The following is a 13,162-nucleotide window of genomic DNA, read 5'->3' as shown; positions in this document are numbered from 1 at the left end:
TACCTTAAAGGAAACTCTAGATTCTAAATGGAATGAGGAAATGAAATTTGCAAATTTGGCTTTTCTTATGAGCTGATCACTGCCGGGAGATGTACTAAATCTGCTGTGGCCAGAATTGCGAAAAAGAAATAGAGTAACTGAAGTCGAACATAATAAAACTTAAATGTAATGTAAACTTACATTTTTATAGTGTTGAAATTTCACATATTTACTTAGTCTTCCCATGGACGAAGATGCAAATAACAGTTTTCTCAAAAAATATAAGAAGAAAATAAAATCTGATCACGAAAAAGATTAAGGTGACGAGAGTATCAGATTGGAAGGAGGACTACAGAGGAATTTAATGCATTTAGGTATTTGAGAGTGGATGTGCCGGCAGATGTGCCTATGAATAATAAAATAAACAACAGAACAGATGAAGGAGAGAAAAGGAGGGTGTTGTGTTGAGGCATCTGTGGAGAGAATGAAGTCTGCTGGTACATACGCAGATCAAAAGAGGACAGTGGCAGAGTATAGTGGCTCTAACCCTTTTATGTACGTGTGAGGCATGGGTTTTTTTATGTTGCAGCTAGGAGAAAGCTGGAGGCAGCGGAGATGTAATTGTTTATTAACAATGCGTGATGAGACTATTATGCAAAAGAATATTAAACGTAGAAATTAGATGATGTGGGGCAAACAGAATGCATTATTCAGAGGACAGAGTAGTGGTTGTTGAAGCTTTCTGGATATCTAGAAAGCTTGGTTCACCATGGAGAGATTTTCAAGTTTTTAGAACCATGACAAAATGCTGAGAACAGATGTTACAACTTTGGTCACAAGGCACAGTCACATGCCAGTCGTTCCTAGACTCTTGGACTAGTTGCTATACACCAGCAATGAAGTTTGAATCCATTTGTATGAGGCATTCTCTTGTTATGAGGTAAATAAAGATGAAAAGTTTAACTTAACTGTCCCCCATCGGGGAAACCTAAATAATAATAATAATAATAATAATAATAATAATAATAATAATAATAATAATAATAATAATAATAATAATAATAATAATAATAATAATAATATTTACCATGAACAAATTTGGCAATTTCCAGTGAAGTGGAAATTACCAAATTTGTTCATGAATAACTCATTTACCTTTCAGTGTACATCAGTATTTTTATAAAAGCTGTCAAAGTTATATCATATAAATAGGTACTTGTAGATTAGTGGTATTTATAGAAATACCTTTAGTAGGGAGAATCAATATTTTACGATGTTTGGCCCAAAGGGGATATTCTGTCACTCACACGAACTATCGCCCACAATATGAGTTCATCGCCCAAAGTCGCTCTACTTCAAGAAGTATCCCTTCGATCCTCGTCGGGGAGAGGAAATTGTAACCTACACACAATTGCCTTTACTTTTTCCACAATGCTTTCGTATCGTGTAAAGATTAAACCAGCCAGTGGAGTCATAAATGACTCCACCAAACTAGCCCTTGCTGCCGCTGTAAGGACCTGCTTGCAGGTCAAATTCACAGCAATCCACTCTCTGAAGGACTCCTTTATTGTCGTCTATACTGACGACAATGAAACATCAAAACTTCAACGTATCTCCTTCACCTCTTCTGCTGGCAAAATATTGTTTTTGTCAAACGGTTGGACAAGATCATCACATCTCCATCAACTGTTGACCTTAAGACCTCTATCGAGGAACAAAACACTTGGGCCTCGACTGACAACATCACCAAAATTCCAATCGCTTCTTCAAAGGTCAAACTCACCTTTTCCAACATCAATATGGTTACCAAAGCGCTTTCTGATGGCCTAGCGATCTCCTACTTCCATATTCATCCACGACACATAGAACCAGAACGTTTTGCCCATGTCTCACCCTGCTGGAACTGTTATTCTTACCATCACTCAACGACTGACTGTCCGATTACAGGCAAGAAATTCTGTTCCAACTACGGAAACGACGGCCACGATTTCAAAGCCTGTTCCACCACTAATGCCACTCCAACCTGCCTCAACTGCAAGGGCACTCATCATTCCCTTGCAGAAAATGCCCACTAAGAAAGGAAGTATTGACTAAGAAAATCAAAGAAGCTAAGAAGAGCACCCCCAAATCGCCGACATATGGCGCCATAACAAAACTGCAGTCTGATACCAAGAAAATTCTTCAAGCTATACAATAGCCACATTGCGAATGCAGTCAACCCAAGCACATTCAACACCACCATCAATGAACTTTTCTGACTTAACTACATGCCTGCCTTTGTTTTCCTTGACTGCACACCTTCAGCTGGCATCCTCTGGATTCTTCCTAACGCCGTTAACTTCACTACTGCTGACTTGTCTCCTACTGCCCAAGCAACTGTTCCTGCACCTTCCACAACCTCCTACACCACAGCTCAGGCTGTCTCGACCACCGCCACCACCGCCTCCCAACCTTATGTTACACCACCAGTACACCTCTCCACTGCTCCTGTCAACTCTCAGTAGCCTGCTAGCACTATGGTAGACTCGTCTACCGAATACACATCAGAAGAAGATATTGACGACTCTAGCACACCAACATGAGAAAGTCTTACATTCTACGCTGATTCATCAGATGCTGACACCATGACCTGCATAGAACTCTACAAAGGCCATGGTGTGGGAATTGTCAAGTTTTCCAGCGAACAAGCTCATCACTTCACACTCATCCAAGTTCTGGAATTCCTCAAGCCTCTACGATTCACCTTTGGAAACAAGACAAAACTTTACCACCTCTCTAGGAGCAGCTTCAAGAAATCTGAGGATGGCTCATCTACAAACTTGCCACCTTAATCACGTCAATAAGACCAGTATGCAGCCATCTGATGTTCTTACCTGCCTGCCCTATCCTGCGATGTAATTTGCTGCCAGCTTGTCAAGACTGAATGTGGAGAAATTTTCTCCAGGAGGAGGATATTAGTCCCCTTCTGCTCCTTTCAGCCCTGAGGGGCCCAGCCCTCTCAGAAGGGACAAGCATCTTGTTTACTGCTACAGCAAGTAATTGATCCCAGATGCAGTACAAGTATGTGACGTGGTCAAGCGACCACCGCTCCTTGCAAGAGTCCAGTGTTGCAAGGTGTAGTTTAATAAGAGACAGTCCATCTCTTACCTTAGCATGACAATTAAGGAAAATCCTGCTCCTGCTTTATTATCATGGTAAAGATAGTGTACATTGTTGTCTATGCCTAAGACAGCAAGAATCAAGCATTCTGCTTTGCTTCATGGAGGAAATTAGGCAAGGAAGGAAAAAGTACTAGGTCAGCTTTTCCTTTATGTTCTAGGGGCATTGCAGCAGCGTAGGAAGCTGTGAGGTCAGATTACTTTTCACCCTACTGGGAGTCACACTGACGCCAAGATAACCAACCAAGAACACTGATCCATGCGTTAGTGTGAACAAAGTGTCTCACAAAACACGATCACACAGAGAAGTGGGATCAGCTTCTTTTGTGATAAGATTGTGAACAGTAAAGACAAACCTTGTGGAACATAGTGTACCAGTGTGCGTATTCCTAGACTATGGAAGGCATGGACATCCAAGGACACTTCAGCTTCTATCAAGTCACCGATACCTGTCGAGGGTGTAAAGAACACCATAGCTCACGCTACAAGAGCAAGGTGGGTTACAGATTTCTTGTAGTATGGGAGACTGCAAAGTTCTTGTGTTGCAAGGAGTTTGTAATCAATGTTTACGTCAATGAGTGCCTTACCAAAACGAGACAAAACCTTCTTTATCGGCTAAGAAAATTGCGCTATGCCCAAAAAATCCACCAGTGCTTTGTGAGGGATGGAAAAATAGCAGTTAGGAAACAGCCCACTGGGAAGAGATACTTCATCTCTACAGAACATGACCTTAAAACATTCCTAAGTGAGGCTGGACTAACAGAATCAGAGTAAAGTGCAGATAATACCCATAGTCTACCGTTAGTGTTATATTGTCATAAATTTGTGCCCCCCTAAAATTCTAATACCCCAACTACTTTTAATTGTCATTGTTGTATTCAACGACCACTCTACCTCATAGTCTTAATTGTGTTTATATCTACAGAATCTATCTCCTTTTTTACAACTTATCACATCACTGTTCCATCTTATTTTATTATAAACTAACCATAACTTGTCTTCAATAATTCTACCTCACTTTAAAAAATACTCAATTGCCCAATTTTATTCTAAATCCCTATTATTGCCCAATTTTACTTTAAACTATATTGATCAAACTTATTGTAAACTTCTTTTATTGACCATTTTTATTCCATACTTTTTTAAACTAGTATTTTCAACTACAACTTTTATATTATCCTGTCTACCATCTTACTAGCATATTATAACCAAGTCATTGCCATTTTAATTTTTATCATTTTTTTATTATTATTTTGCTACCTTAATTTGTGTATTTTAACCAGTCAATTTAAATCCAATTATACTTTAATTCTTGTAAACAACTTATATAAGACCTTAGTGCAATTACAATTGAGAGTCTTGTTCCTTTATTATATTATTAGATTAATCACAGTTTTACTCGATCGACACCATGCCTAACCCTTCTAGGGTAGGGTAGGTGCCTGAGCCCGAGCCTTTAGCTCATAAGACTGTCATTCCCATTTGCCCCCTTGGGGCGGGGATGGCAGACCAGAGAGGCCTAGCTTGTGGCTAGGCCTGGGGACAGTTGGTCCCAAAGATGAGGAGGTACTTGTGCCTCCTCCCATGGGAGACTTAGGTCTCAGACACTCCCTAAAGAGGGAGCCAAGGCCGGGCCACCACTTGGACAAGGCCCGGGCCGGGAGAATACCGGCTAATCTTTAACTAACTAACACAGTTTTACTCTAGCTCATTCTAGCTCAATACATAGTCAATACCAAATTCACTATACTAAACCATAGTGGAATTACTAGTGAGAGACTGGTGCTATTTGTAATTTGTATTTTTATATTATTAGACTAAACCTAGTTATACTATAGTTCTTTCTAGCTCAATACATAGTCAATACCAAATTCACTATATTAGACCATAGTGCAATTACTAGTGAGAGACTGGTGCTATTTTTAATTTGTATTTTTATATTATTAGATTAAATTCAGTTGTATAATAGCTCATTCTAACTCAATACATAGTCAATACCAAATTCACTATATTAGACCATAGTGCAATTACTAGTGAGAGACTAGTGCTATTTTTAATTTGTATTTTTATATTATTAGATTAAACCTATTGTACTTTAGCTCATTCTAGCTCAAAACATAGACTCCACAAAAGTCATTATTAGACCTTAGTGCAATTACAAGTGAGAGTCTTGTTCTATTTTTAATTTGTATTTTTATATTACTAGTTTATACCTAGTTGTACTTTAGTTCATTCCAGCACAACACACAGACAACATCAACTTCATTATGTGTAGTAGTGACTATACCCTACATGACCAAAATACTCTAGCTATATACTTGTCCAAACTTCCTACCACTACAGATATCAGTACTAGAACTCAACACACAACTCAGGATATAAATAACCATAATTTAAACCTAGAAGATGATTGATCACGTTGACCCTGATCTAAACCTCCATAATCTGACACCCAATCAAAACCTATTGGAAAGTAACTGCCTTTATTACACAGCATCACAAGCCACCACTATCCTAAACAATGCTAAAAGTCTATCAGTACTTAACTACAACATCAGGTCCTTAAGCAAACACTATGATGACCTCCTAGCACTCCTTGAATCACTAAAGACACCCTTCTCCTGCATTATTCTTACTGAGACCTGGCTTAAACAGGACACAATAGATATCTACCCTCTACCAGGATACACAGCAATTCACAACTGCAGACTAAACCAAGTTGGGGGTGGTATTGCAATCTATTACTCTAACCAATTATCTTGTCTTAGCACCACTTGCTTTAGTGATGAATATGGGGAATACATTTTTGCTAATTTTACTGTAAAAAACCTTAAGACGCCTATAACAATTGGTGCCATTTACCGGATACCTCACACAAACATCCCAGATTTCAGTGAGAAATTAAAGTCACTAATAACAAACAGACAAATGAATAAGCACCACCTTCTCTTAGCTGGAGACTTCAACATCAAACCTTGGCTTACTAGATGATCAGCCTGTAACTGATTTCATCAACAATATGAACAACACACTTCTCATACCAACAATAACTAAACCAACCAGGCTCACTGAGACAATTGCAACCATAATAGACCACATATGGACCAATATACTAGCCCCCCTTAAATCAGGGATAATCACAGATAGCACTACAGACCACTACCCTACCTTCCTCCTGACAAACATTAGTAAACCACCACTTGAATACAACAAAGTCTCATTTAGACTCTATGACGAGGCCTCAGTAAGGAAGTTCACAGCTGACCTAGAGACTGTTGATTGGCCTACAGAATTCTCCAAGGCCAATGGTATTGATGACTGGACAGACATTTTTCTTAACAAATTACTTAGACTATACAACAAACATTGTCCTATAAAAACAAAACAGATCACAAACAAACGGCTTGGTTGCCCATGGCTAACCAGCACCATTCTGAAATCCATTGACAAGAAACACCAATATGAAAAGCAATATAGACAGGGCTTAATACACAAAGGTACTCTTAAACACTATTCATCAGCTCTCACCAAAGTAATAAAGAAAGCCAAACAACTATACTACTCCAGTAGATTCACAGACACTAGAGGAGATATAAAAAAGACCTGGAAAACACTCTCTCAGATTCTAGGGACCCACAAACTGAGAAAAACCAAGAATATTGTCCTAACTAAACCTAATGAAACACCACTACATCCCACTGACACAGCTAACAAGATAAACGACTTCTTCTCAAACATAGGATCTAATCTCGCCAGTAAAATCCCACATACCAATGCCCATGCCGGGGACTACCTAGATGGGAATTTCCCTAATTCCTTCTATCTTGCACCAACTGAGCCCACGGAAGTCATTGAGATTATAAAGTCACTTAAAAATAACTCTGGGAATCTGTCTCACGTCCCACCATTACTGTACAAGCGAGCGGCCCATGTCCTTTCGCATGCAATTTCATTACTTTTTAACAAGTCACTAGAGACTAGCACCTTCCCAAAACTACTCAAGATGGCAAGGGTTACACCAATACATAAAGGTGGTGACCCTACAGACTTAAACAACTATAGGCCAATATCTAACTTACCATTGCTATCCAAAATCTTTGAGAAACTCGTGCACAGGAGACTGTATTCATTTATAACGGCTCAAAACATACTCAACCCCTGCCAATTTGGATTCAGGAAAAATAAAAGCACTAATGATGCAATCATAAAAATGCTAGATCTGCTGTACACAGCATTGGAAAATAAGGAATATCCACTAGGAATTTTTATTGACCTAAGAAAAGCTTTTGACACAGTAGACCACGACATCCTACTCCACAAACTTGATCATTACGGTATAAGAGGCCATGCGCTTGCTTATTTCAAATCTTACATTACTAATAGGTATCAGTATGTCACCATTAAAGACACAGCATCAGCAACACGGCCACTTGATACTGGAGTTCCGCAGGGAAGTGTCCTTGGTCCCCTGCTCTTCCTCATATACATCAATGACCTTCCAAACGTATCCCAACACCTGAAACCCATTCTCTTTGCTGATGACACGACTTATGTCATCTCTCACCCTAATCTTGCCACCCTCAACACCATTGTGAATGAGGAGCTGATTAAAATATCGACTTGGATGACAGCCAATAAACTTACGCTTAACACTGACAAAACCTACTATATTATGTTTGGTAGCAGAGCGGGAGATGCACAAATTAACATTAAGATTGACAACACTCTAATTACCAGAAATAATGGGGGAAAATTCCTAGGCTTATACCTTGACAACAACCTGAATTTCAGCACCCATATCCAGCATATAACCAAAAAGTATCCAAAACGGTTGGGATCCTCTCCAAGATACGATACTACATGCCGCAAAATGCCCTTCTCACACTATACCACTCACTTATTTATCCATACCTCACCTATGCTATTTGTGCTTGGGGATCAACTGCAGCAACACACCTAAAGCCAATAATAACCCAACAAAAAGCTGCAGTAAGAATAATCACTAAATCCCATCCCTGGCAACACACCCCCCCCACTCTTCATAGACCTAAACTTACTCCCAGTTCAGTACATCCACACTTACTACTGTGCAATCTACATCTACAGGGCCTTAAACTCTAATATCAACCTTGACCTAAAACGCTTTCTTGATAGTTGTGACAGAACCCACAGGCATAACACCAGACACAAACATCTCTACGACATTCCCCGTGTCCGACTAAACCTTTACAAAAATTCAATGTATGTCAAAGGCCCTAAAATCTGGAATACCCTACCTGAGAACTCTAGAACTGCAGACACATTCATCACCTTCAAAACTACCATTAGAAAACATCTTATCTCCCTGATACACCCCATCAACTAACTACACGAATACCACCTGGTGGTTCACACTTTCACTCACTCATTTGACCATAAACAGAAATATTAATCTCAATCTTAAAATAATGAATCCTGTGATACTCCAATACTGAAACTATGTACTGTGCCAAAACAAAAGCATTCACATTGCTAAACTTACAAACTAGTATTTAGTCACTTAGCCATAATACCAACTTACCTCATAATTTGTAATATTTTACAATTAAGAATAAAACTAAATCTGCCCGAAATGCCTAGCCATGCTAAGCGTTCTAGTGGTACACTCTGTAATCACAATTTTACTACATGTAAACCACACAATAACCAAATTTCTGTAAACTCAGCATTGTAATCCTTATAAAGAATAAACTTTGAATTTGAATTTGAATTTGAATTTGAACCTACAGTCAGCAGTGAGGTGCGGACTTTTGAGTCCACACAAGTAAGTGTCGTCAGCAATCAAGAATCAAGAATCAAGCATTCTGCTTTGCTTCATGGAGGAAATTTGGCAAGGAAGCAAAAAGTACTAGGTCAGCTTTTCCTTTATGTTCTAGGGGCACTGCAGCAGTGTAGGATGCTGTGAGGTCAGATTACTTTTCACCCTACTGGGAGTCACACTGACTCCAGGATAACCAACCAAGAACACTGATCCGTGCGTTAGTGTGAACAAAGTGTCTCACAAAACACGATAAACACTTACAGAGAAGTACGATCAGCTTCTTTAGTGATAAGACTGTGAACAATAAAGACAAACCTTGTGGGACATAGTGTACCAGTGTGCATATTCCTAGACTATGGAAGACGTGGACATCCAAGGACACTTCAGCTTCTATCAAGTCACAGATACCTGTCGAGGGTGTAAAGAACACCATAGCTCATGCTACAAGAGCAAGCTGGGTTACAGATTTCTTGTAGTATGGGGAACTGCACAGTTCTTGTGTCGCAAGGAGTTTGTAATCAACCTATAGTCGGCAGTGAGGTGCGGACTTTTGAGTCCACACAAGTAAGTGTCGTCAGCTATCAGTGTATGATATATGCTGACATAACACCCCCTAGGGGTAATTTTTAATCATACCTAATATACTTTATTTCAGCCCGTTGCGAAGTGGTCAAGACAGCTTCTCAAGACCTCGCCTGCAGGGGCGGCTGTGTGGGTGATAGCTGTCTTATCAGATGAGTTCCCCTAAGTGTAAACTTTAACCTTAGCTGGTAAACCATTTCTCAACACTGAATACCTCCAACCTCCCTTCCTGATTCTTAAGTCTGTTTCATGATCCCCTAGCGACTGGGTTAAGCCCTGGCACTTTCTTTACGACTGTGGACACTTCTCTCCAACGCTATTCTTCGCCTGTCCCATCTTCCCAGCTCACCCCACATGGAGTCTTACCTAAACTTCCTTGTCTTGTCGCCCACGTCTCTCCTATGTACAATGAATAGTTTTCAACAAACTCGACTCGGAAGCTTCTCTGCTAGTTTGGATGGTGCAAAGAAAACTTGAGGTGCTGTACACGAACACTTGCACTCAGGATTGCTGTCAGTGGACAAAATGTGGCCCTATGACCTGTTTTGCCTAAACTTTTTAGCTTAATAACACACGATACCTGCTGAATGAAAATAGCATGGTTTGCTCGTCAGTGTGGTGAACACATCTAGTCGAGTAAGTGATTGCAATCATTCTGTAACCACGGCCATGTAAATAAAAAGTAATATATTTTTAGCAATGCTTAATTAAATTTAATTTTGATGCATCAGCACTTCATTCAGGACTTAAACATTACTGTTCTACTCTATAAATATAAATAATGAGACGATCTAATATAAATAACTCAGTGCACAATTGTTAACTCACTCTCACAGACAACTCCATTTCCAGTAAATCCTGGATTACATGTGCATGTGAAGCTGCCAGCATTGTTGACACAGGTGGCATCAAAGTGGCAATTATCTCGTCCAGTGTCGCATTCGTTCATGTCCAAACAAATATCTTCATTGAGTGTTGCGTCGAACACTTCCTCGTACCCTCGCTCACACACGCATCTGTGATGACACAGAAAACATTACAATACATTAATGACAATGATCTGGCTCAAATTTAATTCCAGGACATTATTCTGATTCTTTATTTTCATTCACATCCAAAAAGGGAAAGTCCAATATGTTAAAAAAAAAAGCATATTACATAGCATTGGAAAAATTAATGATGATTATGAACAGTGAATTTAAAACAAATGAGATATTCATGAATACACAAAAGATAATATATGCAGTGGTAAAGTACTGCACCATGACTAGGAAAATATGATAAACTCAGAATGAGATATACAAAAAATTAAGCGCATTTTGGTTGCTGCGTGAACCGAGGAAAGTACCAAAGTATTCTACAAGACCAGACTGTTTACCTCACTGCTTGAGATAGGAAGAACGGCGGAAAGGACAAAATTTTATTTCAGCAAAATATAAAAATATAAATGTCTGCAGGTGTGAATGTATGTATGAACGGATATGCTCTTTAACATAGGCATGTTTATGAATGTACACTCTTGTATGTATACATATGTGTATATATATATATGTTGTGCCGAAGAGGTAAAACTTGCAATTTTGGCTTAAACAGCAAACCTCGTCTTGCCAAATAAGACAAGCGAAAATCTGTGTATGCAATAATTTCGCAAAAATCATTCTGAACCTAACGAAAAATATATATTTCATTGTGTTTGTTTATTATTAAATTATTTTAAACTTATCTGAAATATATTTAGTTTGGATTAGGCTCAGTTAAATTGAGCTTGTTATAATAAGGTTAGGTAAGTTTTCTAAGGTTCTTTTGGTACAAAATTATTAATTTTTGCATTAGCATAAATGAAAAAATATATCTGAAAGTATAAGAGAAAAATTTAGAAAGGACTTAATTTTAAATGAGTTCTTGCTAATTAACCAATTTTACCCTAATTAACCAATTACACCCTATGTTGGAACCACTAAACTGAAGCCATTTTTATACTACTAACAACACAATTCATGCTGCTATTTAAGTGTTTAAAGATTATGGAAAGTATGAGAAGCATCGTAATCAATCTGCATCATTATCTTACCTGAAAGTGTCACCATCAACAACACACTGACTGTTGTGTCCACACTCCAGCCGCCCCTCCACACAAGGGTCAACCTCTGAGAAGAGAAACGGGCACTGTTCTACTACATTGTTGTCAGTATTTATACTATAACTCATTGGCATTGTTATCTCAATTTCTGAACATGAAATAAAAGAGTAGTGACATCTCGGCAACCATCAATGTGTTATCTTCAGTCAACTCAGATATGTGTGATTTTAGGAAATAATGAATTCTTAAAAAAAAATATTCCTACGTCTATACTTTTCATATTTATGGTCTTTCTTCTTTTATTACCTTCTATATTTCTATGTCTCTGTCTATATCTGCCTCAATGTTTGTTTCTATGTCTGCCTGTCTCTTATGTCTGTCTCTATCTTCCCCTCCCTCATTCCCTTCCTCCCTCTCATCCTCTGTGTCATTGTTTTCATTTATTCAATTGTCTTCTTTAATTTTCATTAATGGCAAGAAAGTTTTCCACATATGAGTCACTCCAGAGTGGATACTCAAAGATGGTTTAAAGTCCTTTGAGAAAATATGGAGAGTTTCTTATGCCCACAAGAGCACTTTTCTTTAAATATTTATTATATTACTTAAATCAAGGGGGACCGATAAACCTGTAAGGATCATATATCAAGTTGGGGACTCGGAGACATAGTTGATTCAACAAAACGTAAACCAGCTCAAGCTCTTGGATCAAGAGCCGCTTACCGAATTTAAGGCACCCCCTTGAATATTTTATCAATCAATAGCCATCAGGTGTATAAAGGCTTTTAATGAAACTTATAAGTGTTATGCCATACAGAATTTTTAATATTATTAAGCAGTACAGATTTAACTAAGCCTACATATGTGAAACTACAGAGTTTAATTGCCTCCACTCACCCATGTCTAACACCCTCACGTATGCTTGCTGGATGTTTAAGCCTTCACACACAAAACCTCCTTCACCCCGACCCTCCAACATTTCCTAGAACGACCCCTACCCTGCCGCATTCTCTCCACTACAGATTTATATGCCATCTAAATCATCCTATTTTTTCTATCCTCTCTAAATATCTGAACCACCTTAACAGCCCCTCTTCAGCTATCTGGATAATGCTTTTAGTAACTCTGCACCTCGTTCTAATCTCCAGACTACGAATTCTGTACATGAGATTTACACCAAACTTTTCTCTCAGCTCATACACGACATCTCCACTGCCTCCAGCCTTCTTGTAGCAGCATTCGCAGCCTACCTATATAAGAACGTTGGTATTACAATACTCTCATACATCCCCGTTTTGCCTCCATAGATGACGTTCTTTGTCTCTACATGTGCCTCAGTATACCACTCACTTTTTCCCTACGTCAATTCTATGGTTCACCTTCTGTTTCATAAGAACATCTGCTTACAAGTCCATTCCCAAATATCTGAACACATTCACATCTTCCATACTCTCTCCCTCCAATCTGATATCCAGTCTTTCATTGCCAAAATTTTTTGTTACGTTCACTACCTTGCTCTTTACCATATTCACTTTTAATCTATTCTCACATACCTTCCCAAACTCG

At 38.7% G+C, this 13,162-nt stretch overlaps 1 protein-coding gene across 6 annotated transcripts in view; it reads right to left on the bottom strand.

Moving 5' to 3' along the window:
• Positions 1 to 13,162, bottom strand: part of Ndg (Nidogen) — a 211,029-nt gene that overhangs the window by 85,574 nt on the left and 112,293 nt on the right. For all 6 annotated transcript variants that reach the window (XM_070089510.1, XM_053782899.2, XM_070089511.1 and 3 more), the window contains exons 12-13: positions 11,591 to 11,666; positions 10,348 to 10,535 (exon numbers count right to left, since the gene is read on the bottom strand). In XM_070089510.1, coding sequence (XP_069945611.1) covers positions 10,348 to 10,535; positions 11,591 to 11,666 — 264 coding nt within the window. The remainder of the gene's footprint in view (positions 1 to 10,347; positions 10,536 to 11,590; positions 11,667 to 13,162) is intronic.

This window comes from Cherax quadricarinatus, chromosome 28, assembly GCF_038502225.1.
Source record: "Cherax quadricarinatus isolate ZL_2023a chromosome 28, ASM3850222v1, whole genome shotgun sequence".
NCBI classification, from domain to species: domain Eukaryota; kingdom Metazoa; phylum Arthropoda; class Malacostraca; order Decapoda; family Parastacidae; genus Cherax; species Cherax quadricarinatus.
The sequence above is the reverse complement of the archived record's forward strand: the minus strand, read 5'-3'. Positions and strand labels throughout refer to the sequence as shown.